At 39.6% G+C, this 25,777-nt stretch overlaps 2 protein-coding genes across 2 annotated transcripts in view; one reads left to right on the forward strand and one right to left on the reverse strand.

Annotated features, from left to right (window-relative positions):
• Positions 1-11,477, reverse strand: part of rps6ka5 (ribosomal protein S6 kinase, polypeptide 5) — a 30,184-nt gene extending 18,707 nt beyond the window's left edge. Inside the window, exons 1-11 of the mRNA XM_033642948.2 lie at positions 11,167-11,477; positions 7,195-7,266; positions 6,792-7,010; positions 6,460-6,575; positions 6,249-6,350; positions 5,177-5,260; positions 4,922-5,025; positions 4,676-4,826; positions 4,331-4,492; positions 1,862-1,987; positions 247-380 (exon numbers count right to left, since the gene is read on the reverse strand). Coding sequence (XP_033498839.1) covers positions 247-380; positions 1,862-1,987; positions 4,331-4,492; positions 4,676-4,826; positions 4,922-5,025; positions 5,177-5,260; positions 6,249-6,350; positions 6,460-6,575; positions 6,792-7,010; positions 7,195-7,266; positions 11,167-11,236 — 1,340 coding nt within the window. The 5' untranslated portion in view covers positions 11,237-11,477. The remainder of the gene's footprint in view (positions 1-246; positions 381-1,861; positions 1,988-4,330; positions 4,493-4,675; positions 4,827-4,921; positions 5,026-5,176; positions 5,261-6,248; positions 6,351-6,459; positions 6,576-6,791; positions 7,011-7,194; positions 7,267-11,166) is intronic.
• A 3,612-nt stretch (positions 11,478-15,089) lies between these two features.
• Positions 15,090-25,763, forward strand: hadhab (hydroxyacyl-CoA dehydrogenase trifunctional multienzyme complex subunit alpha b). Its single transcript, XM_033643438.2, has 20 exons — positions 15,090-15,245; positions 15,982-16,023; positions 16,132-16,202; positions 16,293-16,426; positions 16,719-16,857; positions 16,968-17,087; positions 18,853-18,955; positions 19,156-19,278; positions 19,388-19,506; positions 19,851-19,907; positions 20,000-20,109; positions 20,325-20,459; positions 21,035-21,206; positions 21,347-21,433; positions 21,516-21,656; positions 22,823-22,891; positions 23,100-23,295; positions 23,407-23,521; positions 23,772-23,917; positions 25,066-25,763. Exons 1-20 carry the CDS (start codon positions 15,179-15,181, stop codon positions 25,209-25,211), a joined length of 2,292 nt encoding a protein of 763 aa, XP_033499329.1. The 5' UTR covers positions 15,090-15,178; the 3' UTR covers positions 25,212-25,763.
• The last annotated feature ends 14 nt before the right edge of the window (positions 25,764-25,777 follow it).

Raw genomic sequence — 25,777 nt, forward strand, 5'->3', positions numbered from 1 at the left:
ATAGGGCAGATAAAACCTTATCAATTATGTAACTGAGTCACATTATGGCTTTATTTTTGCATTCATCAGTTAAAGATAAGATACTAATTTTATATTTTTGTAAAATTTTGTGTAGAGTTGGCTGACAAGGGTCCGAGCTCTGCCAAGAAGAGGAGGAGGGTGTCTGACTGATTTATTTAGTGTAACTATGAACATCACACAGCCGAAGGCACAACACACGTGAGCAAGCAGGATGCAAGTTTTTACCTCTTGCTGACAATCTTGACTGCGTATTTCTGTCCGGTCTTCTTGTGTGTGCACCGTCTGCAGATGGAGAAGCTTCCCTCTCCTAAAGCACTGTCCTTCAGGTCCATCTCGTAACTCGTGTAGAAAGGTGAGTCCTGAAGAGAGAATGGTGGAGGAAAAGCTGTTCGGTCAAATATACATTTTAAAGCAAAGGAAACACTGAAGCGTCTGATAGTTGCAATGACCTCAATAAAAGAATGACCTCAGTGTTGTTAGGTCTTCAATAAAAATGTGGTATTCAAGTATTTTTATTCTAAAATATAAAACATTAAATATTTTTAGCTTAATTTATGTTGATTACATTAAATACATATTTTGTAAATTCCTAGTGATCCTGTGCACATCAAATTATTTTGCCATTTATTTGAATATGAACTCTACAGCTGCTTTTCCTTTCTATGGAAAATACTGTTACTTCTATTACACAGGTCATGACGCTGGTACTTTCTTTTACAATCCATGTTATGTCTTATTCTCCAAACAAAGAGTCAATTCATGTCTATGAGGAATAAATGTCTTCTTTTATGTCTCCTCAAATTTAAGATAAAACAATTACATTAAACATACAACCTAATTTAATAATCACTGACAATACTCGTAAATGTGAACTATCTAAACTTCTATTTAAAAAAAATAAATAAATGTTGCCTATTCTATGTGATTACAAAATTTAGACATGTTGTTTTGTAATCATAAAACATTTATCACTGCAACAGTCCATGAAAAAACACTTCAGGAGGAAGCCAGTAAACTTCTCTTATTGTGCAATGTTGTCCAAATTCAGTTAAGAAAAAAGTAGAAGTGGCAAATGTGCATAGCAGCAGCCAGATGGTAAGAGATCTCGATTTCCAAATCAATATTAAGGTACTGAAGATCAGCACAGGACAAGAAACAGTTAACTAGCTTCTTAGAAGATGGTGTAAAAACCTGTAAAGCATAGTGAGATGAGGTTTTGTTGGAGGTGTGAGCACATTTAGAGCACATTGTTGCCTGACTGCTCGGCTGAAACTTCCCCTTTCTAAGGTGTGTAAACACGAAAAGAGTAGCAGACTATGACAAGGCTCACAGGCAAGCCAAAATGCAGATTGCTTTTAATGGAAATTCAATGTAATACTCCGGCATGTTGTTGATTAATTAAACATTTCTAAAAGCCTTTTGGCCTCGACTGAAAAGCATTAAAAATATTAATTACAATCCCTGTCACCAATATTACAAACAACAAATCTTGAAAACAGCAAACAGCTCACTTTCATATCACTTAAATCACCACACCAGTGAGTACTCAGGATGTCGATGAGAAAGCTCGAAACCCAGTGAGTCCACAAAAGGCAATGCGCTGCTGCCTTGTCAAAAAGCATTACGTTATACAGACACACAAGAGCAGTCACAAACAAATATAAATAAACAGGCCTCATGCCTCATAAAACCCGAATCTGAGTGTGTAGAACAAGTACAGTAGAAAAAAAGTTCTCGTGGAATGGAGAGGAGAGGGGGGAAAAAAACCCTCATCTGTCTGTGACAGCGGCCATTAGCTTAAGTGTGTTTGTGCAGGGGGATCCAAGTCCATTCATCTTACCTTCATCATGGCGCTGCGGGCCACCGCAGCAGAGCCTGGCCTCTCAGATCCCCCACACAGCTGGACAGGGTCGTCCATCACCACATTCCTCTTGAACAGGATGGAGGGGGCCATGAAAGAGTAGCCCTGCACACAGAAACACATGAACTCTATGTGTTTACATTTTAAAGTGAGGGCTGGACTATAAGGACAGAGGGAAAGGAAACATCCGCTCCTGCAGTTAAAAGTCACAGATATACCCTGTCACAGTAAAATCCCACCGATTAAACTTTCTTTTATATATCACAGATATTTATAGACACTTTGTGTTTTTAGACATTTCCATATTTACTGTAAAACTTAACTGTTGCAGACTTTTCATCAAACGTTTCTCCGTCAAAGCAGCCTGACAGCTCCACAATAAACCCAATTCTGTTAATTTGTGAGTGACAGTGGCCGTCCAGCTGTTCCTATTGTTAGACCTGTCATTGTGGAGCGCTGCCTGCTTAATTCCAGCTGTGGGGAGCCCAAAGCTTTGAGCTGGCATTAATCTCTCTCTCCCTTTTTTCACCGACACACACACAGCTGTGTGGTATGTAGTGACAGCCATGGATGGACGGAAGGATGGGTGGTGAATGAATGAGATGCCCTAAATTGCCGGGCTTGAATATTTGATTGCTCTGCTGTGAAATTACATCTTGGCGCTCTTAATGCAATTTTAATTTTGTTTTGTGAGGCACCGTGGGGGAGCAAGTGCACGGTTTAAAATTGGGATTGCTGTCGTTATCTCAGAGATTGCTAGGCTTGCAAATTATAAAGACCACAAAATTTCAGACTATGTGAATGGCAGCTGAGAGCGAAAAAAGCCAAGATGAAGTTGGCAATCAAAGACTGAAGGCGTAACCGAGACAGACGTGGTGATGCTCTCAAAGTGTAACCTTTTATTCCATGAGAGAAGCCCGTTAATGGATCTATTGATCTACCGAGCTCAAGGATCCAGAAGGCAATCAGAGTTGAAATTTCATGCAATACATCAGACAGCCATCAGCTGGCACAGAGTTGTGGGCCATATTATGGTTCAAAGCTACATCAAAAATAGTCATTCACATCTGTTACTTCAATAAGAGCTGCATATGGCAGCAATTACTCCAATAAAAGACTCTTTAGTCAATTTGAATACCAGTGCACACAGACAGACTCATGTTGACTTACAGCAACCTTTTGAGGACATTCAAAACTTCACTTGATTACTTCAATTGCTGTGGAGTATGTCAAATATAGTCACAGACAAAAAGTGGATAATGTATAATGCAATTTTTCATCGGTGTCAACATTTCACACTGCCTGCAACCAAAGCCCAGACAAACATCGGCACAAAGCAAATGCAAATACAAATGCTGGCCTGTGCAATGACCTGTGAGGAGCAGAAAGGAATGTTCCCGTCTGTAAACAACACAAACAATAAGTCACAGCAACAAAATAGTCTGGTTGTCTTACATCAAGGGCTGGACAATATGGCAAAATATATTATAATGATATTTTTTTCCATATTAAATCAATATAGATATTTATCACAATGTATAATTTGATAAAGCCGCCAGTTTAAAGAGAATCCTGATAACGACTGAAGCCTGAAGGAACCAGAGCGCTCACCAGTTAAACTTTAGAGTAATGTTTATTTAACATAAAACATGGCTTGTTTACAATATCTTTAGTAATAAAACAATATATTTAATAACATCTATACATAAACATTTAGACTAACTTTGCAAATATGCTTTATCTGCCGTACAAAAGCTGGCTTGGCCTGTAACATATTAAAATAATTGTGTGGTCACTGGGCTGGTACCTTTCAGGTGATCGAATTGGAGGTCATCCAGAATTCATAGATCCTTGGTAACATCTGTAACTCTCAATTTGTTGAGTGTCGGTCTTGGTCAGTACCGAGTGAGGACATAGTTTGAGGACTGTCATAATCCACTATTCTTTGGTTTTGAGATATCAAAACCAATTCACAATTGACATGGAGTTAGCGTGTAATGAGCTCTGTGGCTGTGTAAGACAAACCAGGCGTGGCTTAAGAGAAGGCAGCAAGTTACTGTCGGCAGCATGGCCGAAGTCTGTCCTCCGCTTGTTCAATATGTGCTTGATAAATGAATCATACTGTCTCCCTTTGTTGCACTTTTGGATAATGAGTATTGTGGTCAGTGACGCCTACAAAAAATCCTAAAGTCTGTTTCATTCCCTCCACTCTGGGCTCTGCTCTAAAGCTCTGAAGCATAGCTCCGCCCTCTGAGAGCAGAGGCAGAAAAGAGAGGCAGCACACTGGCTGTTGTTGCGTTTTTTTTCTGCTGTGTGATTGGCTGTTAGATTCATACTGAGTAAAAATGTCCCAAATGTATCATCACTATCAACATAAATTTTATCATGACCCCCTATCGACATCGTTTTATCGCCCAGCCCTACTTAATTCCCTTAACATTCTCCCACCTGGAAGATGCGGTCACAGTTCTGAGGCAGTGCTGCGGGGGAGTATGTGGGATCCATCTCTGTGAACTCCTCTGCAAAGTTGCTGACGTCCAGCTCGTCCCGAATCACTGGCTTGAACGGGGCATGCACCTTCTTAGCTGCCAAGTCCTCCCAGTTTATTTTCTAAAGGGAGTTTAGAAGAAGAAAAACATTGTGGTTGATCCCCATCCTTATTAACATAGCTTATACAAACACCTCCTAAATGCTGTTCACTCGAGGCAGCCCCATTATGTAGAGTAACAGCCCACCCTGCCTTTTAGTTTTTCTAAATATTGTGAAGAACTCAAGACAAGCGATGAGACCCACCTGGTAAAATGGGTGTTTTTTTACATTCTCTGCTCCGTTAGGACCTGAGCCCAATCTCTTCTTTGGATCTTTGATGAGGAGTCGCTGGATGAGGTCTTTGGCCAGAGGTCCCATGTCTTTGGGGAAAGGAGGATCCTTTTTTGAAATCCTCCTGTGGTGTGTGTGAGACAGATATGGTCAGAGCTGTAAAGTGATTATATGAAGGCGAGCTGAAAACTGTGGCTGACAATCAGGGAGAATCCATACTTGGCAATGTCTGTGTGCGAGTTCTCATCTCCATCGACGGTGAAGGGTGATCCGCCAGTCAAAAGCTCGTACATCAACACGCCAAGGCTCCACCAGTCCACCGCCTGGCATGCATGAAAGCAAACACCTGTGATTTTAGCTTAACAGACTCGAAGGAAAATCTCACTGGAGAGCACACACATTCAGGAATACAGAGAGGAGACTCTGGGCTGCTTCATTTGATCGAACACACGATGGCATAAAACCTAAAATTACCTTGTCATGTCCAGACTCTCCTCCTTCCACGATTTCTGGAGCCATATATTCAATGGTGCCACAGACAGAAAACGCCCTTTCCACCTGTTTTAACAAAGGCACAAATCAATAGACACATTTTAGAAACTGGATATGACAAAAAATACAAAGAATCTTAGTCTTCTTTGTGCCTGCAAGACTGTAAGAGAACAATTAAAGCCCCTGAAAGACTTGGTTTCAAATCTTAAGTATTAAATATATAAGAAAACATAGGACATTAACATAACTTACTTTAAACACAGGAAAACCTGTTAAAAATAGATGATAGACTGCTTTCCCATTGTCAGTAGACCAGAGAATTGTACAGGGCTCTGAAGAGAATGAGAATGCCTTTCTATTTTTTTTTCTCCATGTCATGGACAGACCAAAAAACAAGGTTAGTAAACCACAGAAAGCAGCACAGAGGCCGGTGAAAATGTTACAGTGGTTTCTTCTTTTTTTTGTATCTCTTACTTATTCAGTCTCTCTTTCAAATTCAGGGTGGAGTGATGTACGAGTGCTGCTTTGACGGAAAAGGTCAGTATTTTGTGGTCATCAGCCATTGCATCGCTACGGCAAAGGGGCTAAAATTACTGGGTCCACGCAGGTGTTGTAGTTCCATCACAGCCAATCGAAGATCGGAGCTGGAGCGGATAAATACCTGTGACTACTGCAGAGTCACTTGTCTGGACTGAAAGGTCCCAATTAAGTTTATATACTCATGCTGAAATGCGTTAAAAAGAAATCCGCGAAGTGTTAATCTTTGCAAATTAGAGACATTTTTAGTTGTTTCTATGAATAATGATAATGTAGATGTTGGTTTCCAGGATAGATGTAGGTGATTCCGAAGAGATGGTCCTCTGTATTTCCATGATTTATCAAGGGAAGTGCGAATATATGACGGAACGCAATAGTCCCTAACAGTGTCTTGGGGAATATGAGTGAATGTCCAAGTTTAACACTCAAACACCTATCTGTTTCATTAGGATTGTGTGGGTTAACAGTCTAAAGATAAGGAGAGGTTTAAAGACTTACTATTGAAACATAACTGTACCTGATCGAATTCTTTACTGAGGCCAAAGTCTGTGAGAACTATATGACCACTTGAATCCAGCAGAATATTCTCAAGTTTCAGGTCCCTGTAGACAATCCCAAGCTGCAACAACAAAATGACATAGGGGCATGTGAATCACAAGAGATGGAAGCATAAATAAATAACTTCTGAACAGACAGGAGGCCTCGGTTGTGTTGAATTTGGGGGTTACCTTGTGTAGATGTTCTAGTGCCAACGCAATCTCTCCACTGTACAAGGCTACTTCTTGCTCTTTAAATCGCACCCTTTGCACCAAATGTGTGAAGAGCTCCCCACCATTTACATAATCTATAATAAAAGATATCATGCATGTCACGTTTCATCCAAAACGATATGAGTGGGTTCTACAGTAAAGTGCAAATACTTGTTTTAAATTCTAGTTTACAGTGATTCATTCAGCTGGTGAAAACCCATTTCCTTCACTGGGTTAAAGACAATTATTAACTTTTTATTTTTCTTATACAAACATAACACAGAAAGCAGTTTCATACAAAATATCCTCACCGAGAATGAGGTGCAGCTTAGTATCCGTCTGGAAGGCATAGTGAAGTGTGACGAGGAATGGAGACTGGCGGATGTGCTCCAGCACTTGCCGCTCCGTCCGTGTGTGTTCGGCAGTCTTTGCCTTTTGTACAATGGTGGCCTTCTTCAAAACCTTCATGGCATACAGCTTCCCTGTATCATGGCCACTCACTTTTCTCACCAGGAACACCTTGCCGTACGCTGGCGGTTAGAATAAACAAAGACAGAGGGCAAGGTTCAGTGCAGAGCAAAGGCTTGAACAGAAAAGACTGGTATGACATGCTTATCATTCTAAAAACACAATATGGGATGTCAGACTGGCGTGATAACCATCATCTAACTGTCACATTTTCAGAGAGAGATTTAAGTTAAAGGTTTTACTCACCTCCTGTGCCCAGCACCTTTAATAGCTCAAAGTTTTCAATGCCTACCCTCTCTACATGGCCCGTCAGGTTGGCTGAGGTCAAAGCACAAATAAAATATTACAAGAAAATCTGGTAAATATAAATCAATTCATATAGCAACAAAAAGTGGCTTGAATGATAAAATACTAAAGAAAAGAAATAATCAGTATGTTACTGGAGAGGAGCCAAATACATGTGTTCCCTTAAGGAGTCATTCACTCTCAAAAAATTATTGTGAGAGCATATTTTCACATCTGAACATAAAGACACAGTATCAGTAAGTAGCTTGTGAAAAGCAGAACAGGTACTACGTTTACACGTTTACATTTCATCATATTTTTTTCTTTTAGTGTAACTGAAACAACTAAATAAGTCGTAAAAGGGAAGAAAAAACACAATGGACAAAAGCAAATATGCAAACTAAAAACAAAGACATAACAGAAAGGTGGGGGGAGTGAGAGGACTTGTCAGGCGGTTAAACATTGTTATTTAATGGAGTAAATGGGATAAACTGACTGGTTACAGAAGTACCAGCACACTTAACAGATGAGGTTAGGAAAGACAGATTAAACATGTATTAAACAGGACAGAGATTTGATTCTCAGTCTGGAGGAATGGTTGACATGGTAATAAAATCTCAATAAATGGTCTCCATAACTTTAAGACACCAGCAGTAGCTCAACTGAGAGAATTTTATTAAAGAATATTTTCCACATTAAGTGTTTTCCCCCACTGATTGACCACCTGAGGCTTATCTGGAACACGGGAAAATGTGTGTTTATATTCACTGCACTGACAGCCCTGCTGTTTGCAACCGCAATTACTGTTTGCATTTGCATTATAAATCTCCCACCTGCCGTGATTGGTGCCACATTAAGAATTAGCACCTAAAAGCCATTCACTTATTATGCCAGAATAGAATGCAAAAACGAAATGATACAGATATAATATGCAGTATTTTTTTAAAATAAATAAAACACTCTATAGACTCCTACAGAAGTAATCCCTCTCAATCATCACTTATGACCCAGTAGAAGTGTGTGACGGTGTATTTAGCTGCAGAGACTCTGCCCTCAGCCTGTGTTTCCTTATTTCCTTTTTATTTTCTGTGTTTGGGTATTTCATGGGTTTTATGGGTAGCAACCACGTGAGGTTGGGGCTTTATAAAAAGGTAGCAACCAGGTGTCAGACTATAAGCAGCAGGCATCCAAGAGACATAGCGGCAAAAAACAACAATAGAGTGAAGTGAAACACCAAACAAGAGTGACTCTGGGGTTGGCTTTTAGTTCAGCTTTCGCTGGCGATACTGTTACAAACAGTAACTAACACTTGTTTTAACTTATTTTTTCTTTTCTTGCTGTTGTAGCACTTTGAGATTTTTCGTTACATATAAAGTGCGTTACAAATAAAATTTATTATTATTATTATTATTATTATTATTATTAACAATCCTGCATAGTTTACCCTTAAAGATATGAATGTACATCCTGGTCCTCTACATTATCTGTTTCTGCCTCTAAATGATAAAAAGGTGAAAAAATGACCAGCTTCTTGTTAATATCACGAGGACATTCTCATTGTCTTTTGAGTACCATTGATTCAGCCAAGTTGTAAACACATTTGAAACTGATCAGCTGTTTTAAGTTGTTGGTGCCAAGCTGGACAGCAGAAGGCACATTACGTCACCTTAAATTTGTGTATCCTTTTTGTTTTGTAACTGGTGCCCATTTTACAAATAATGAATTCTTGCATTTCATTTTGATACAAACAGACTCTCAGCCATGATGCTTTGAGGCGAATAAAGTCAAAGCTAAAAGGTTGCAGAAGTGGGCTTTGAAATGGAGGATCAGCGATTTAAAACACTGGACATGCTAGGAAACTCTGGATGATGGGTAAATGAACCCACAGCCAACAGCAGCAGACTGGTAGCACTGGGCAGAACACATACATAATCAGCAAACTTCCTTCAAGTAAACAAAGATCTTCAAAAAAAAGTCCTCTGCCAGAAAGCTAACTCCTCTTACCTCTCGCTATGTAACAGTATGAGATAATCTTCCATGCAACTGCAGGCAAACTTGCTACATTAACCAGAAAAAGGTCATTATCTACCATCAGAGATCTTCAGTGAATTCAGCACACACTGTCAGTGACTCCTCGTGTCTTTCTAAATCATGGCCTCCCAGTGCAGCTGGCTGAGCATAGCACCCTCTTAGACATGCATGTCCATTGTAGTGAACACATTCCTTCTGTCTCCCACTGAAAAATGGACGACTGAGCAATCAAAGTGGCTGATTTAATATTTTCCGCTGCTTCTCCTGTTACGCACGAGAAGAAATGCTGCGACTATCAGACACTTTAACTGCGTATTGTATCAACACTGTCCTTCAGATGTGAGGTTCAGATTGCGTAACACCCTTGTCAAGCTCGTCTGCCAAGGCCAACTTTGATTTCGGTGTTTATTAATAGACTGACAGAGGTGTCCAACCAGATGATTCTGCTACTGCTAGACAAGAGGGACCTCTCCAGTCTACAGGGGATACACGTAAATGTTTGTTTCCTGAGTAATTAAATTTAAAAACCCAACATCTAATGCAACTACATTTCAACACAACCTTTATTCAGAAAGGGAATATTCTGTCTATTTATTGTGCAAATCATCAACAAAACTATGACTGCAATTAACTGACTATAGCAATCATGTCTCCTGTAGCATGTTTCCAAAACTTTCACACACAAATCATTGATATATAGCAGAAAGATTAATGAATAGATTTAGCAGGTATGCTTCTCCTTATATTTTGCTGTATTGTCACTTCTAGGTCAAATGCTACTGCAGGGGTCCAAGGACAGAGCTAAGCTGATACTCTCTCTCTCACACACATACACACACAGAAAAACGAGTGCCAGTGACAACTAGACTGACTGCATATTTGGGGCAGGGCAGTAAATGGGGGTGCAGCACAGTCATGTTGCAGCCTGAACAGCAGCACACTGTGTCATTATAAACCAGTTGCAGCTGAAGCAGAGTCTAACTTCATTCAGCAGCCCTCTGCAGTGAATCAGTACACATGCCACTCTACTCCAAACAACCACCTCCGCTCAGGTGTCAATCATAAGTATCTAGGAATGGTAACATTTACTATGACTGTATTTCCTGTTGATTCATTTGGAGTCCTCTTTTGAGATGCTGTTGCTACATGTCAACACTACTTCACTTTGTACTGTCATTTAGCCGCATTATTTCAACATAATAAAAGTCACAGTTGTAGCTTGAGGGTGTATTGTTTACAAGGCTAGCCAGGAGACGCGGATATTTACCTGTCTGCCGTTATCAAACAAACCAACAGTGGCTTATGTTCATGCACATCCCTGTGTAATGTGCAGAATGAAGCTAACGTTGACTCTTGAGTCTTGACAGCACTGCAGCTGTGTGTGCTCTCCGGTGGCTAAGCAGAAGTTAGCTGTGACCGCTAACAAACCAGGCAGTAACAGGAAAACCCTTTTACATTTATAGCTGGTAATTAACGTTAAGTTGAGGCGTTTACAGTGGCAAAAACTTGCTGAACATCTTTGTCGATGGTCTGATTAAGCTTCTTGTTAACGTTACACATTAACGACAAGCTTAAGCTAATGTTATTATCTGGGTTGACCACGGTTATTGCAGTTAGCTAACGTTAGTAAAATGGTTAGGTAACGTTAGTTTGCGTGAGACAGCAGCAGCCTTACAAGTAATAAGGACAGTCAGCTAACGTTAGCCTTCCTCTGCCATTTTTGGACTTGAGTAACGTTAACGTTAACGGTAGCGCTCACTACAAATGCCCACTGACAGTGACAGTTGGCTCTGACAAGCTAGCCATCTAACATTCACCCCGGGGCACGTGTTTCCCCTAAAAGATAAACGGTGAATAGCATTTACTGCATTAAAAGTTTATCCCAGCTCGCAGCTAACTTACCATTTTTCAGCTCATGTTTCACAGTAAAGAGGTCACCTTCTCTGGAAGATCCCTCCATCGGGGATGGCATCGTAATTTCGTGTTCCAATTATGTTCAAAGATGCTTTTCAGATAAGGTTACGTTCACCCCGCGAGCTAGTTTGCAATATTAACATGCGGGAAATTGATCTTTACGCGAGATAATTGAACGCCTGTTAGTTAGGCGTCAAACTTAAAAAGATATATGGGCAGAATATTGCTGCTAAACCTAGCAGCAAGCAAGCCCAGAGGAAACACTTGCTTCTTCCACACCACCACTATCACTACCTTCGCAACCAGACAGTCCCTCTTCGCTGATTGGGGTTGCTATGAGAAAATGTGACCTCTGATTGGTTCGTTTTGTGATTGCGACACATGATCCCGCCTTCCTCAGAAGACTGGTGCTGCCTTCACTTGTCCCTCGTACACACTGATGTCAAAGGTCAGAAGTGACAAAATCGAGGTGCAATCAATTGCGCATTAAAAATGTACTCCCAAGATCTAACCCCAGTACGTAAGTATTTCCATCAAAATATACTTTAAGTAAAAAAGTAAAAGTACTCATTACACTGCAGAACTCATTTCAGTATATTATGCTATTTATTACTGAATTGTAATTATTGATTCAATTCAATCGAACTATATCTGTGCCGGTGAATGCTTCATTACGGTAACACAAAGTATAGTAACAACAATTACCATTCACTAAAGAAAAAACAGTAACAACCAGAGCAACCAGTGGGTTCCCCAGGTCGGGGTTACACACTAGGCCCAGTTTTTAAAACATAGAGCACTAAATATCAGTCAAGAAATTCAAAATATACAAGATATAAAGTGATCCAGTGCCTAATAGAGTAGTATAGCAGTAAGATAGGTACAAGAGTTGCTAAAACTGAACTAAAATGGTTGAAAAATGCAGACTGCACCTTATAATCGCTGGTATATTGTATAGATATGACAATGAGATGTAGTGTTGCACATTGTTGTGAGTTTGAGAGAAAATATTGCACTACAATGCACGTATGTGAACCTGTTGGAGCTGGTAGAGGTGGAGCTACTATTAATCACTTTATATATTGCTGGGTGGCCTAACCTATGATTATATCCTAATCAATTAGTTTAAATTATATAGTGTATTAACAAAGCACTGTGAAAGAATATTTGAAATTGGAAATAATCAAGAATCAGCACCTCAAAATTGTACTGAAGCACAGTACATGATTACATGTGTTAAGTTTTATTTCACCACTTGGAATATAACAATATATAACAAATTTGTGTTTTGGTATACCAGGAAATAAGCTGAAAAGTTTTTGTACTATCACAGTAGTGATGAGCAACTATGTGCTCTATTCAAGTACGGCATTTAAGTAGAATTTTAAGGGACTTGTGTTTTACTTGTGTACTCCATTTTATTACTTTACAATCCTACTTTTACATTTTAAAGGCATTTACTCCAACAGCATCTATTTGAAAGAGAAGTCTCTAGTCTGAAGATCAAAATTTCACAAACAAAATGTTATGATCATGTTACAAAATATTATATGTTATTACAGTGCTGCATCAGTAATAATAATCTGATACTGTAACACTAATATAACACTTACTACTCTAAGTAGAAAGGGTCCTAGTACTTCCTCCACCATCATACTACCACTATTCAGTTAAGGGAACATCTTGATCATTATCCTGGGGGCACATCATGTCTAGAATAACATTTAATGACCTTTATGAAATTTTAATTTTCCAGCAGCAGTTCACAGCATCTTGTTTTGCCGCAGTGAATGGTATATATTGTGGCAAGACAGTAATTTCTTGGGCGAGAAAAAGCAAATCAGCAAAATGATCAGTTCCTGTTGGATGAGATAAAAACATCTGAGGTACCAGAGATTAAGATCATGGTTAGGTCATAAATTGAAGTGGATTTGGTGATTTTCTTTAACTTTTTTTCATTTGAGATAACACAAAGATATGTTTGTCTTACAGGGAGTCTTAAAAGCTTTGACCTGCAATGGAAAAAATGCAAAATAATGCAAAGTACTGCTGGTGACAAATGGATGCATGAATAAAGGGAGTGGAGCTTTATCTTCAATCTGTAATCATTCCTGTCCATCCTAAAACCTGAAGAAAACTTCAGGGACACTCGGCAACAATCAGCTACAGCGTGACCTGTGTATATGTGAAGGAGCCATTTCCCAAAGGGAGGTCAATGTAATGAATGTAGTTCACCAATTTGTACACAGGGTGCCACCTTTGTGTTGTCATTGACACAGGATAAAGGAAGAACTTTAAGAAGAATTTTTCAGACTTTCCATTTATCTTCTTCTGTTTTGTGTTATATTAGATATCATCTTTGGGGCTCAAACAGAATTTCAGAGGGGAAATATCTCTTTGGTAGAACTGCTAATGACACACAGATATCTGAATCATGAAAAGGTCCAAATGATTTTAGTTTGGTTTTTTACTCCCAGCAAATGCCACCTTTGCAGCAGACTGATGATTTTATGATGTATTGATCTTGCATATTTAGGTGTTGTTCAGTCAGTCTGCCTATAGTATCTGCATTTGGCTTTATTCTGTAGACAACTACAGTGTAGTTGCACAGATGTGCAGAATGATTATCTAAAGTGTCTTGCAAATGTATTCATCCCCGTTGGCAATTTTTTTTATTTTGTTGCACTACAACCTGTAATTTCAACCGATTTTTTCATTGGGATTTTTCTTGTAATGGACCTACACAAAACAGTCAAAATTGGTGAAGTGAAAAAAAAGAAAAGGTTTCAGATACTTTTTAGAATCCATCACTCATCTGTACTTCTTCCACAACTAGGGACCTCATAGCAAAGGGTTGAACACATATGCACACACTACTTTTTGGTTAATTTATTCATTTATTTATTTAAATTTTAAAACTATTTTTTAAATTCAATTTCACTTCACCAATTTTTACTATTTTGTGTAGGTCCATTACCAAAGAAAACAAACAAAAAAACCCCCATAAAATTAAAATCCATTTAAATTACAGGCCATAATGCAACAAAAAAAGGTAAAACACCGAGTGGGTGAATACTTTTGTAAGACACTGTACTGTTGTGCAAAACAGCTTGCAGTAGCAGTAACTAAAACATAAGATCGCTTTTGTATAAATCTAACATCATATATTAAAAAATGCTTAATAAATGTATTGTTAAATGTTTAGGAACATAAAGTAGACCACAGTAAACATTCCCTAACAAACAGGTAAACACATCATTAAAGAAAAAGAAAATTATAATATTATAAAAGTATAATAACATATCAAAAAGGATAATTAAAACTATACATTGCTGATTTATTTCACATGTCCTCACAGCTTTTTTGTTTGGTAATATGATGACTGTAATGTAAGAGTCCCAAAAAGACTTTAACTTTTCATACTTGAATTACTGTAAGAAGTATTTACCCTGAAGGTGTCTCAGATATGTTACAGTTAAATGAAACAATGAAAAATTTTCAAGAAATATTTATAGCTAAAGGCAATTTAATCTTCCCAGTTTCGATTTGATGTCTCTAAAACTGATTTCTGCCTCCGCCTCGTGGTTGCATGCTGCTATTGCTTTCATTTAGTAAACTTAGTATTTTTTTACATTGCAGTATTTTTGTATGCATACATCTGTGGTGACTTCAGTGTGTCATATTTGTCCAAAAAAAATATTAGAATGACAATGTGACTTTAAAATAAAAGGATTTCCAGTTGTCAGCGTTCAGATGTTTGGTTCATTTCAGTCTCGCTTTAAGAGGAATCTTGTAGTCTTTGAACGACCAATCAGATGTGAGTTCTACAAAGTCAGCCAATGGAATGCGGGTTCATTCAGCGAGCGCCAATCAGGATCCGACTCATCTGGTTTTCAGGAAGTAGCACAAAGTCTTGGTTCCCTCTAAAGTACCAATGATAGTACTTTGACAGCGAGCTAGCTAGCTTGTCTCCACACCACTTCTGACCTCCGCTCCTAAGATGGCTGGTGTACGAGCCCTTGGTGTTCTCTCCAGGTTAACACCAAGGAGATATCCTCTCTTCACAGGTACAAACTAAATTTATTTATTTTTTGAAAAATAGCGGAGAATAATCCTGAAAATACGGGATTTGCTAAGTGCCGTCAGTGGGTAATTAGCTTGTTAGACTAGCTGTTAGCTCCGGGGAATGTTACGCAAAAAATTATGGCAGTGTTTCAAACACCGTGATCGATGTTTTTTTCGGGAAACATATGTCTCTATGAAAGTTTAGTTGGAATATACCAAGAAAGTGCAACATTTTGTTTTAGCGAGCAAACTTAATCATAGAGTTGCTAACCTGTTAGCCATCTGGCTGCTACCGACTCGAGTAAGTTATACCTCTGGGTCAATATTAAAGTTAGAAAGCAGGAAGAAGCGTCCACTTTTAAGATGTCCTCCTGAGGACATGTCAGACACAGGTATGAAATGTGTGCTACCGATTCGTCATTGTGTTGGCCACTGTTGCCTTCTGTCTGAATGGGAGAGGAATGTAGGTGAAGGGTCATTTTCCACTAGACTGCACAGCATGTCCGAGACCATCTGAGGTCATGGTTATATTACATGCACGTCTCATGTAGACTTCACCTGTATGTTGCATGAGGACTGTTTGTTTACATGCAGTGTTTAGGGCTTGATGTAATGCGTTTAGTATGGCTGTAAGGGTCAGGCAGCAAGGCAGTGTGCAGCAGATCGGATGACGTGTAACGTATGTTAGACACTAAACTGTTTTAATGTATTGCTTACTGTCATTTCCTTTTTTAACAGGCGGTACTTTTCGCACCTTCTCAGTAGCTCCAGCAATGCTAGGTAACTTTAAAAATTCACTTTCATGCAGTATATGGATAAAAATAGGACAGCCTGCCCAGTGGCACAATTATTCACCCACTTTACATTATGTTCCTTCTCTATTTTTAGCCCGAACCCACGTGAACTATGAAGTCAAGGGCGATGTTGCTGTCATAAGGATGAACGCCCCAGACTCCAAGGTGTGCACTCATTATAAAAAATGCGTGGCCTTTATCACTTATGATTTATGCAGGTGCATTGTGAACCTAATGGTATTTCCCCCCCTCCAGGTTAACACACTGTCACTCCAAATGCAAAAGGAGATGACTGAGGTCATGAGTGAAGTGTGGGCCAACAATGCTGTTCAAAGTGCTGTCCTCATCTCCTCAAAGCCGGGATGCTTCATTGCAGGAGCTGATATTAAGTAAGAGAAATCTCATTAAATTAGATTTTTAATAGTGTGTGTGGCACTTAAGAGTGATGTAATTGTGACTTTCTGTGTTATTTATAAAGTATTAGCATAAAGCTTGTTTGTTTCTTTTAAACATGTCCGAATAAACATTATTCTATTCTGTTATTCTACATTAAAACGTTGTTGCTGAAACACAAATTAGTATAGTGCATTGTCAGCGTTAAGATCTTTTATTATATTTGGATGAATGATCAAAATGGCCATGCCTTGGATTGTCATTTAATATACTTCACATCTGTTACAGAATGATCGAGTCCTGCAACACTCCCGAGGAGGTCACCAAACTCTCTCAGGATGGGCAGAAGATGTTCGACCTGATTGAAAAATCTCCTAAACCTATTGTTGCGGCTATCAACGGCTCCTGCTTAGGAGGAGGCTTAGAGGTGAACAAAAGTTATTTCAGCAAGCAACTATATGTGTGGTAGTCCTGGAAATGTTGGACTTGCATGATTGATAATAATGTGTTATCTCATGGGCTCTTTTTGTATTCCAGTTTGCCATCGCCTGCCAGTACAGAATTGCAACAAAGAGCAGCAAAACGGTTCTTGGTACTCCAGAAGTAATGCTGGGTCTACTACCTGGAGCTGGTGGCACGCAGAGACTTCCTAAAATGGTTACTGCTGGATTTATATTCCCTAAATTTCCTGTTTGAATTACTTGACTATATTTAACCACAAAAAAAAGAACTATACAGCAGGCAGGATGATGCCGATCATAGTATGTGAAAGTGTCCTAAAATAGTTATAACATAGTACCTTGTGTCAGCAGGTCTCGACAGTAACATTTTATTACACGTAAAAAGGGACAGCAACAGCAAAATGTGCACCGAAAGACACGTTTTTTTGTTTGCATTAGTGATATTTTTAGTCCCTCTTCAGACACGTTTTAAAGTAAATATACTAATATTTGTTTAACATGGATTTCCCACACTACAAGTAAAATAACCTATGTTAAGTGGCTGGAAGCAGATTTACTCGTTCTCTATTTCCCACTTGCTCCAGCACTGCCAGGGCTTGGTTGACCAATAAAAGAGCATTAGTGTTACCACTGCGTTAGTGGTTGTGAAACTTCCAATAATATCTGCTGAGATGTAGGTTTTGGTAGATGGTGGAAGGAAGCTCCAGGGTCTGGTTTATATCCAAAAACTGCACATTCTACCATGTAAGTTGTCAAAAATTTCACTATGCTAATGCTAACTCTCGCTCTCTGTACTGACAAGTATGCCCCGCGCTGGAGCTTTCAGTTTTCTTTGCTGGTGTGTTTCCTGTATTAGACAATGATTGGCTTTCGTATCAGTGATGTATGTATTTTAACTTGCCCAGCGTACATTTGAATATCAGATTTTAGGGAAGTACGCAGACATCACCACCTTCAGGAGAGCAATGTGAAAACAGCTCTCTAGTGACAGACACAGATAAGAGTCAGTATAGTCAAGGTCAGACTTTTTTTTTTCTTTTAAGATATTTTTTAGGACATTTTTGCCTTTTTTGATAGGATAGGAGAGCGAGAGAGAGAGAGAGAGAGAGAGAGAGAGAGAGAGAGAGAGAGAGAGAGAGAGAGAGAGAGAGAGAGAGAGAGAGAGAGAGAGAGAGAGAGAGAGAGAGAGAGAGAGAGAGAGAGAGAGAGAGAGAGAGAGAGAGAGAGAGAGAGGCCACAGGCTGGAGTCCACTGCAGCAACAGCCTTGTACATGGGGCGCCTGCTCTATCCACTTATCCACCGACGCCCCAAGGTCACACATTTTAGGGGACATATATAGAGGAAAAAGTAATTTTTCAATCAATTGTAACCATAACCAGACAACTCTGCACGTGTGTCGGTGAGGCGAAGCAAATAAAGTTGTTTGACTGTAGGGGGAAAAGCTCGACTGACCGGTTAACATCACAAACAAAATGTGCAAACTGATTCAACTGTGGAAGAACAAGATGACTCCAAACAAATAGCTCAGATCAAGTAAATAAACATATAAAACACAAACCACAAAGAAGTTTGTTTGGTAACTCTATTATGTTAACTTTTCATTATTTATACCTGCATAGCATCTTAATTACTCATATCATAAGGTGATTTAAAATGGTAACTGTATTTTCAGTTTCGACAACCAAAAGCTGACACCTCGTTGCCAGCCTGGCAGCCACTTTTAAATTGTAGTGTTAATCTCTGGTCAGGACAAGACCCGAAATAAGATGTAATGTACAATAATCTGGGTAATGCTCATAATTGGTTTAAGATGTAAACCAGCAAAGAGATTATTTCCCCCTGTCTGTCATGTCTAGTATTCAACAACCCTGCCTTTCACAGTGCAGGATTATCTCTAAATACTATATCACCTCTGCTTATAACATTAGAGTTAACATATGTTTTCTTTTATTACCTGTAGGTTGGTCTACCCACTGCCTTTGACATGATGCTGACAGGAAGAAATATCCGAGCAGATAAAGCCAAGAAGATGGGGCTTGTCAATCATCTTGTAGACACCTTAGGTGAGTGATCTGAACACACGTATAATAATAAGTTTTTAAGTATTACAAACTGTAGAACTTACAATCCTTAGTCAGTAATTCACCACTCAATACAACACTACATGAGTTTAAATTCTTGTACTGTGCATCACTTGATCTTTTGGTTATTATTTTTATTATTTATTTTTTTATTTTCATGCTTTTCTCTGCTTGTCTTATAGGACCTGGGCTGAAGAGTCCAGAGGAGAGAACAATAGACTACCTTGAGGAGGTTGCCATCGAATTTGCCAGAGGGATCGCCAATAAGAAGATCCCCCTCCGCAAAGAGAAAGGCAAGATGGAGAGTAAGTTGTGCTGCGTTTGAGCATTTAACTCTGTGCAGTCACCTAAGTTGGTTTTATCATATATTAAAACAAAACACTACATTGAAGAGTTAATGTTTTTTCTCCACAGAAATTCAAGACTATGTTATGAGCTTTCAGTTTGTGCGGAATCAGATTTACAAAACCGTCCACAGTAAAGTTATGAAGCAGAGCAAGGGACTTTATCCAGCACCTCTGAAAATAATCGAAGTAAGTAAAAATTCCTCCTATGAAGCAATAACTCCATGACTATTTTTTATAATCTGGATGTATTTGGAGACATTTAATACATGAGCCAGATTTAAAATTCTTAGCCATTTGGAGTAAGAGGAGCCCAACCAGCGTGCAACTGTTCAGTGTGGAAAATGGTTTTGAAGTAACTTTATAATTAGAAACTTATTATCAATTAATGTTTAATTCATTTTCAATTAAAATACAAAACACTCACTGGCCAGTGATTGTTAATATGAGAACTGTTATGAGAAATCCTCTGTCATATTTAACATGACTTGAAATTAAAGTGTCCTTTTTTTCTCACTATTTCCCCCTCTCAGTGCACAAAGACTGGAATTGAACAGGGCCCCACAGCTGGATACTTAGCCGAGTCTCAGGTAAAGTTTGTTGGCCCACATCATGGGCAAATTCAGTATTTATAGTAGTATATTGTGTAAGTGAATGTCACCAATTTTCATGTTTGTCACAGAACTTTGGTCAGTTGGCAAAAACCTCAGAATCAGCAGCCCTGATTGGTCTCTACCACGGTCAAGTCGCGTGCAAGAAGAACCGCTTTGGTACTCCTCAAAAAGAAGTGAAGTACGTCACTTTCACATGCTGAGCTTGTGTGTGATTTGATGGATGCTCAAACTGCATTTGACATTTTAGATTAGTTTGTTTGGTCAGGGATAAATACTAATGACAAAGCCAGTTCTGATACACTTGTTGTCATACCGATTGCAAACATGACATTATCTTGTCTGTTGTTTTTTTAGGTAGAAGATAAACTGTTTGTTTTTGTTGTTCACCACCAGGACTCTTGCCATCTTGGGAGCAGGTCTGATGGGAGCAGGTATTGCACAGGTGTCTGTGGACAAAGGTGTGCGCACAATCCTGAAGGACACCACTGTGTCTGGACTGGCCAGGGGAGAACAGCAGGTTTACAAAGGGTGGGTCATCATGTCAGGCATGTTAATATTAGTTGTTTTGTTTTTGAAACAGCAGGGTTAAGTATTTAAGGGAGTTCTTTACAACATTTAGAGCATATCTATGATTCAGGTTGTCTGTCTGCACATGGTTCTCATGGTTCTGTCCCAATATCAGTGGTAACAGCTGTATGAGTGTTGCAGAGCAGCAGTGATTAGCTTGCCAGGAGAACACACTCACAGATACTCATATGCACTAACATGCACACACAGCTGGACCGTCAACAACGGACAGAGAAGTGCAGAATACAACACACACAGAGGTAGCATGACTTCAGTCACTGGTCAGGATGTCAGTACTCTTCTATATTTTTACAAAGCAAATAGTTGTTTGCTGCTATCTTAATGTTCTGAATGTCACATACAGAACCTGTAAGTGTTTTAAGTCACACCCCGATTGTAATTTGTGTGTCTATAGTTCCGGTCTAATACCAGAATAACCTTACAAATCAGCTATGAAATAGCATATTTGAAAGTAGTTGTAAATTTTGTAGCATGACTGTGTTGGACCCTAAAATCTGTGTGTTATTTTAAACAAGGCTCAATGACAAGACCAAAAAGAAGAACATCACGTCATTTCAGAGAGACTCCATCATGTCCAACTTGATTGGCACGCTGGATTACAGCGGCTTTGACAAGGCCGACATGGTTATTGAAGCTGTGTTTGAAGACCTTAACATCAAGCATGCAGTTCTGAAGGAGGTGGAGGCTGTAAGTGTGACTGAAAACAGGCTTGATAGGCCTTTGTCACAGACAGAATGTGCTCCCTTTGTTGTAAATATTGTTTTTGTAGTATTAAATCCAGGACACCATGAATTTAACTGTGACTTTTCGCTATGATCTGTCTGCAGGTGGCTCCCCCTCACTGCATATTTGCCAGCAACACATCTGGTCTGCCCATCAAGGATATCGCTGCTGCCAGCAAGAGACCAGACAAGGTTTGTACCTCAGAGCCTTGTAGTTCAAAAGTGCTTCTAAATGAAAATTGAATATTGCTGAATATGTTTTGTGTATCTTTAGGTGATTGGAATGCACTACTTCTCTCCAGTGGACAAGATGCAGCTCCTGGAGATTATAACCACTGATCAAACATCAAACGACACCACAGCGTCTGCTGTAGCAGTTGGCCTGAAGCAGGGCAAAGTCATCATAGTCGTTAAGGTGAGATTAAGCATCTTGTTTGTTCTGTCCTGTGTAGTTACCAAACAATGAATATTTAAACTTTAAACATTTACTTTTTTGCTCCAAAGAAAATCCAACATAAATTCAAATGTTTGCACTTTAAGCACTTTATACATTTTTCAGTGACTGTACAGCCCTGTAATGTATCAAATAGAAACATTTAAAATCCAGACTAGTCTGAATCTCTTTTTTGTTTTTGTGTGGGAGTTCTGCTTGCTGCATGAAGGCCCTGTGTCCACCAAAGCTTTTTTTTTCCCCAGCTGAAAATGCCAGGTCCTCCTCAGGACACGCCCAGCTGGGAGCATTTGAGAGTATTTTGGAGGCACAGCGTTTTTTTCATCTGAGGACGGACCCGTCGGTCTATCTGTGTTTATGAGAGGAAACATGTATTCATATAGCAATGGCTGTGGCTCAGAGGTAGAGCCGTTGCCCACCAATCAGAAAATCGGGGGTTTGATCCCCGGCTCCTCGTCAAATTATCCTGAATCCTGAAGTATACTGAGCCCCAAATTGCTCCTGATGGCTGTTCCATCAGTGTGTGAGCGCATGTGAATGGTTACTGAGAAGCAGATGGTGCCATGTATGGTAGCCTCGGCCACCAGTGTGTGAATGTGTATGTAAATGGACTAGAAAGCAGTCCATTTTACCAGTTACCATAAACACAGGATATTCACTTATGTCTCCTCCATTGTTATTGTTCAGCACATGTATGTGTATTACTGGTTGGTCTTAGTGGTATTAGTTCCTTCTCCACTGTGACTGAACGGCTGAAGTGACAACGAGCGCAGCATTTTACCCAAAGTTGAGCATTTTTCAGCTCTGCCCCAAAGAGCAGTGGTCAGTGAAGAATTCATGCTCAGTACCTCATCACGCTGGTGGTGTTTCTAAGGTAGTGTAAATACACAGCACTCCCATTGCAAAGCATTAAAAAAATATGCTGGCCTCAGAAAAAAAAAAAAACGCTTTGGTGGACACAGCCCGTAACTTCTGAAAACGACAATAAATGACCAAAAAGTGATTAGAAGGTGATTCGGCAAAAATATTCATCACAGCAGTAGCCTGAAGTCATGACAATCATGATGATGCATGGTAATAATTAAAATGTTATTATACTTAAGTAAAATATCACACACGTTCCTTTACAGGATGGACCCGGATTCTATACAACAAGGTGTCTGGGTCCCATGTTGGCTGAAGCAGTACGAGTACTTCAGGTTAGTGGTATTGCTACAGTTAAACTGCAGCTGTGGGGGCACCCAGTGGCTCATTGGATAGAAGTCTTTAAAAATGTAGCTGTGAACGTACTGTCGTGTAAGGATTTAGGCCCTATGATGGACAGAGTCTGCTCACTTAAATGAAGCATATTCATTATTCTGGGATAGCTGTTATACATATGATTAATTTATCCATTTGCACCTACAGGAAGGAATTGACCCCAAAAAGTTAGATGTGCTCACCACAACCTTGGGGTTCCCTGTGGGTGGGGCCACACTGGCTGACGAAGTTGGTCTTGACGTAGCCATCCATGTGGCTGACGAACTTGGCGGTGCTTTTGGCGACCGCTTTCATGGTGGAAATGTAGCGATTCTGCAAGAGATGTTGGACAAGGGATTCATGGGTATGGGTGGTCACACTGAAGGATCATGGCCAGTTTTAGTTTTAGAAAGCGCTTGAGTTTGAAGTTATGTGTTTTATTAAAATGTATTATCCTTTTATTTTTATTCTCAAGGCCGCAAATCAGGAAAGGGTCTCTTCATCTACCAGCAAGGACTCAAGGTCAGAGAAGTGAACCCAGGATTCGAAGAAATCATTGAGAAATACAGACTGACCCCAAATCCTGCTGTGTAAGTTGACACAAAAGTAGCAATGTTGTGATTTCAATCGCCCTATGTGCCTTGTCTTTTATTATTATCATTCCAAATATAAACGTGCACTCTTTTGGACAAATAGGTTCTTCTGTTACTTTAAAAGAACTTTCTGATAGATGAAACAAGACCTATTAAGCCTTTGTATTATATTGCATTTTACAGTGATTACATTTTGAAATGCTGCACTATTTAATTACTCTGTTCTTATTTGTGAATCTCTTTACAGTTTCTCAGATTCTGACGTGCAGTACAGGCTCGTGTCCCGATTCGTCAATGAGGCCGTGTTGTGTTTGCAGGAGGGCATTTTGAACAGCCCTTTGGAAGGAGACATCGGGGCCGTGTTCGGGCTGGGATTCCCCCCCTGCCTTGGAGGTCAGAGTTCAGTCCTAGTCGTGGTCTTCTGAGCCACCTGTGCTCTGAGGCTGCATCCTCTGTCAATGGAAAGAGCATAAAGGGTGTCCTTTAGTTTTATGTTAAGCATGAATTTGAAAGTTCAGGAACTGTGGTGATAAAGCATTTTAGGGTGTCTGCAGGGATCCTTTCCATAATTTTGTCAGACATGCATAATAACATTCTAGGCCTGTCAGTGGCAAAAACAAGCACTTCTAGTGGATGTAGACTGACATTGCACAGTTGCAGGGATTACACTGCAGCCAGTTTTGCCGCTGCGACTAGCAGTCATACTAAACATTGGACCAATTGCACAAATTGTCCTTATAGGTCACTTATGCCCCCTTTACCTGCCCCCTAAAGTATATTACATTGTCATTCTGCCTCGTCGTTCTCTATCAAACATACAATCGTGGGATGGGGGACAGAGTTGTCTTACCTTTAAGCCGGCATCAGAGGTAGTAACAGCGCTGAAACAACAATGTTTTGAAGATGTGTTATGTGTGTGACCCACGGGAGATTAAAAAAAAGCAGGTGGTAGCGGTTAGCAGCTAACTCTAAGAGGAACAGTGGGCCAAAATGACCGAAAATTGGGAAAACAATGAGATTTGGGAGCTCCTTACCCTCCAAGCAGAGGATGAGATCAGCCGCCATATAACAGGGTCGGCAAATGGTTATTGCCATTGTTATTGTTTATACAGCGTTGCAGACATGTATGTTGTATGTCATACTAGAATTTGGCGCTGTTGTATTATATGTAAAGCCTGCCTCTTTTGCTTCTGTGATGCTTGGATGCTATCTAAAATCACACAGAGGAGCAGCATGATGCTGCCGTTGTTTGATTCTGTGTAAAAATGCAAAGGCAGCATAAAGAAGGGACTTCATAGCGGCCCTATAGCGTGATCCCTGTGTTAAAAAGGGCTTAAGATTAAAAAAAAACCCATGGGAATCTAGGGTCCAGGTGGATGATGGAAAGTACAGAATTTCTTTACTTAAACCTCTCCTCCCTTTTAATGTTTCTAGAATAGCTTTTCACAGTGGAATAAAAACGAGCCCCAAGCAACATCCCTACTTAGTTTAACATGTATGCTGTGATAACATCATCAGCTAACACATCTCAACTTTTCCAGGCCCTTTCCGTTTCGTGGACAGCTTTGGTGCCGACAAGCTGGTGGAGAAGATGAGGAGATACGAAGCCGTGTATGGAATGCCGTTCACGCCATGCCAGCTCCTCCTGGATCACGCAAAGGATCCAAGCAAGAAATTTCACAAGTGACCGACTTGCCATGTGTGCCAGTAGATTTTAATAAACTCCAGTCTGCCACTAGAATGTGCCTAACATGAGTGGTGGTATACATAATGAAAATGCACTCAGTTGCCAGTTTATTAGGTACGCCTTGTTAAAAATAATGCAGTCTAATACAGCAGTCCTAAGCCTAAAAAAAACATGAACACTATGACTTATGATGGTTAAGAATTATTAAAGGACTGTTGTACTTGTTTTAGCAGGTGCAACTAACAGAGTGGCAACTGAGTGTGTAATATCAGCAATATTGGATGTTCCTTTTTTTTGTAACTTTATTGATTTACTTGATAATGATGTATAGATTGAGAAGCTGATGGATGCTAATTATTCACACACTGCAGATGTAAAGAGACTGGAGGAAAAAGACAACATTTTCCAACTGGCAGTAAATTCCTCAGTATTGATGAATGTCTACCAGTATAATTCAGCGACTGGCTTTTTTTGTACATTAAAGTCTTCATGGCCTGCTTTGAACAATGTTGTAAATGTGAAGCCTGAATAAAACTTTGTTATTGACTCAAAGCTGCTTTTTTTCT

The sequence above is a fragment of the Epinephelus lanceolatus genome, chromosome 15 (assembly GCF_041903045.1).
Source record: "Epinephelus lanceolatus isolate andai-2023 chromosome 15, ASM4190304v1, whole genome shotgun sequence".
NCBI lineage: Eukaryota > Metazoa > Chordata > Actinopteri > Perciformes > Serranidae > Epinephelus > Epinephelus lanceolatus.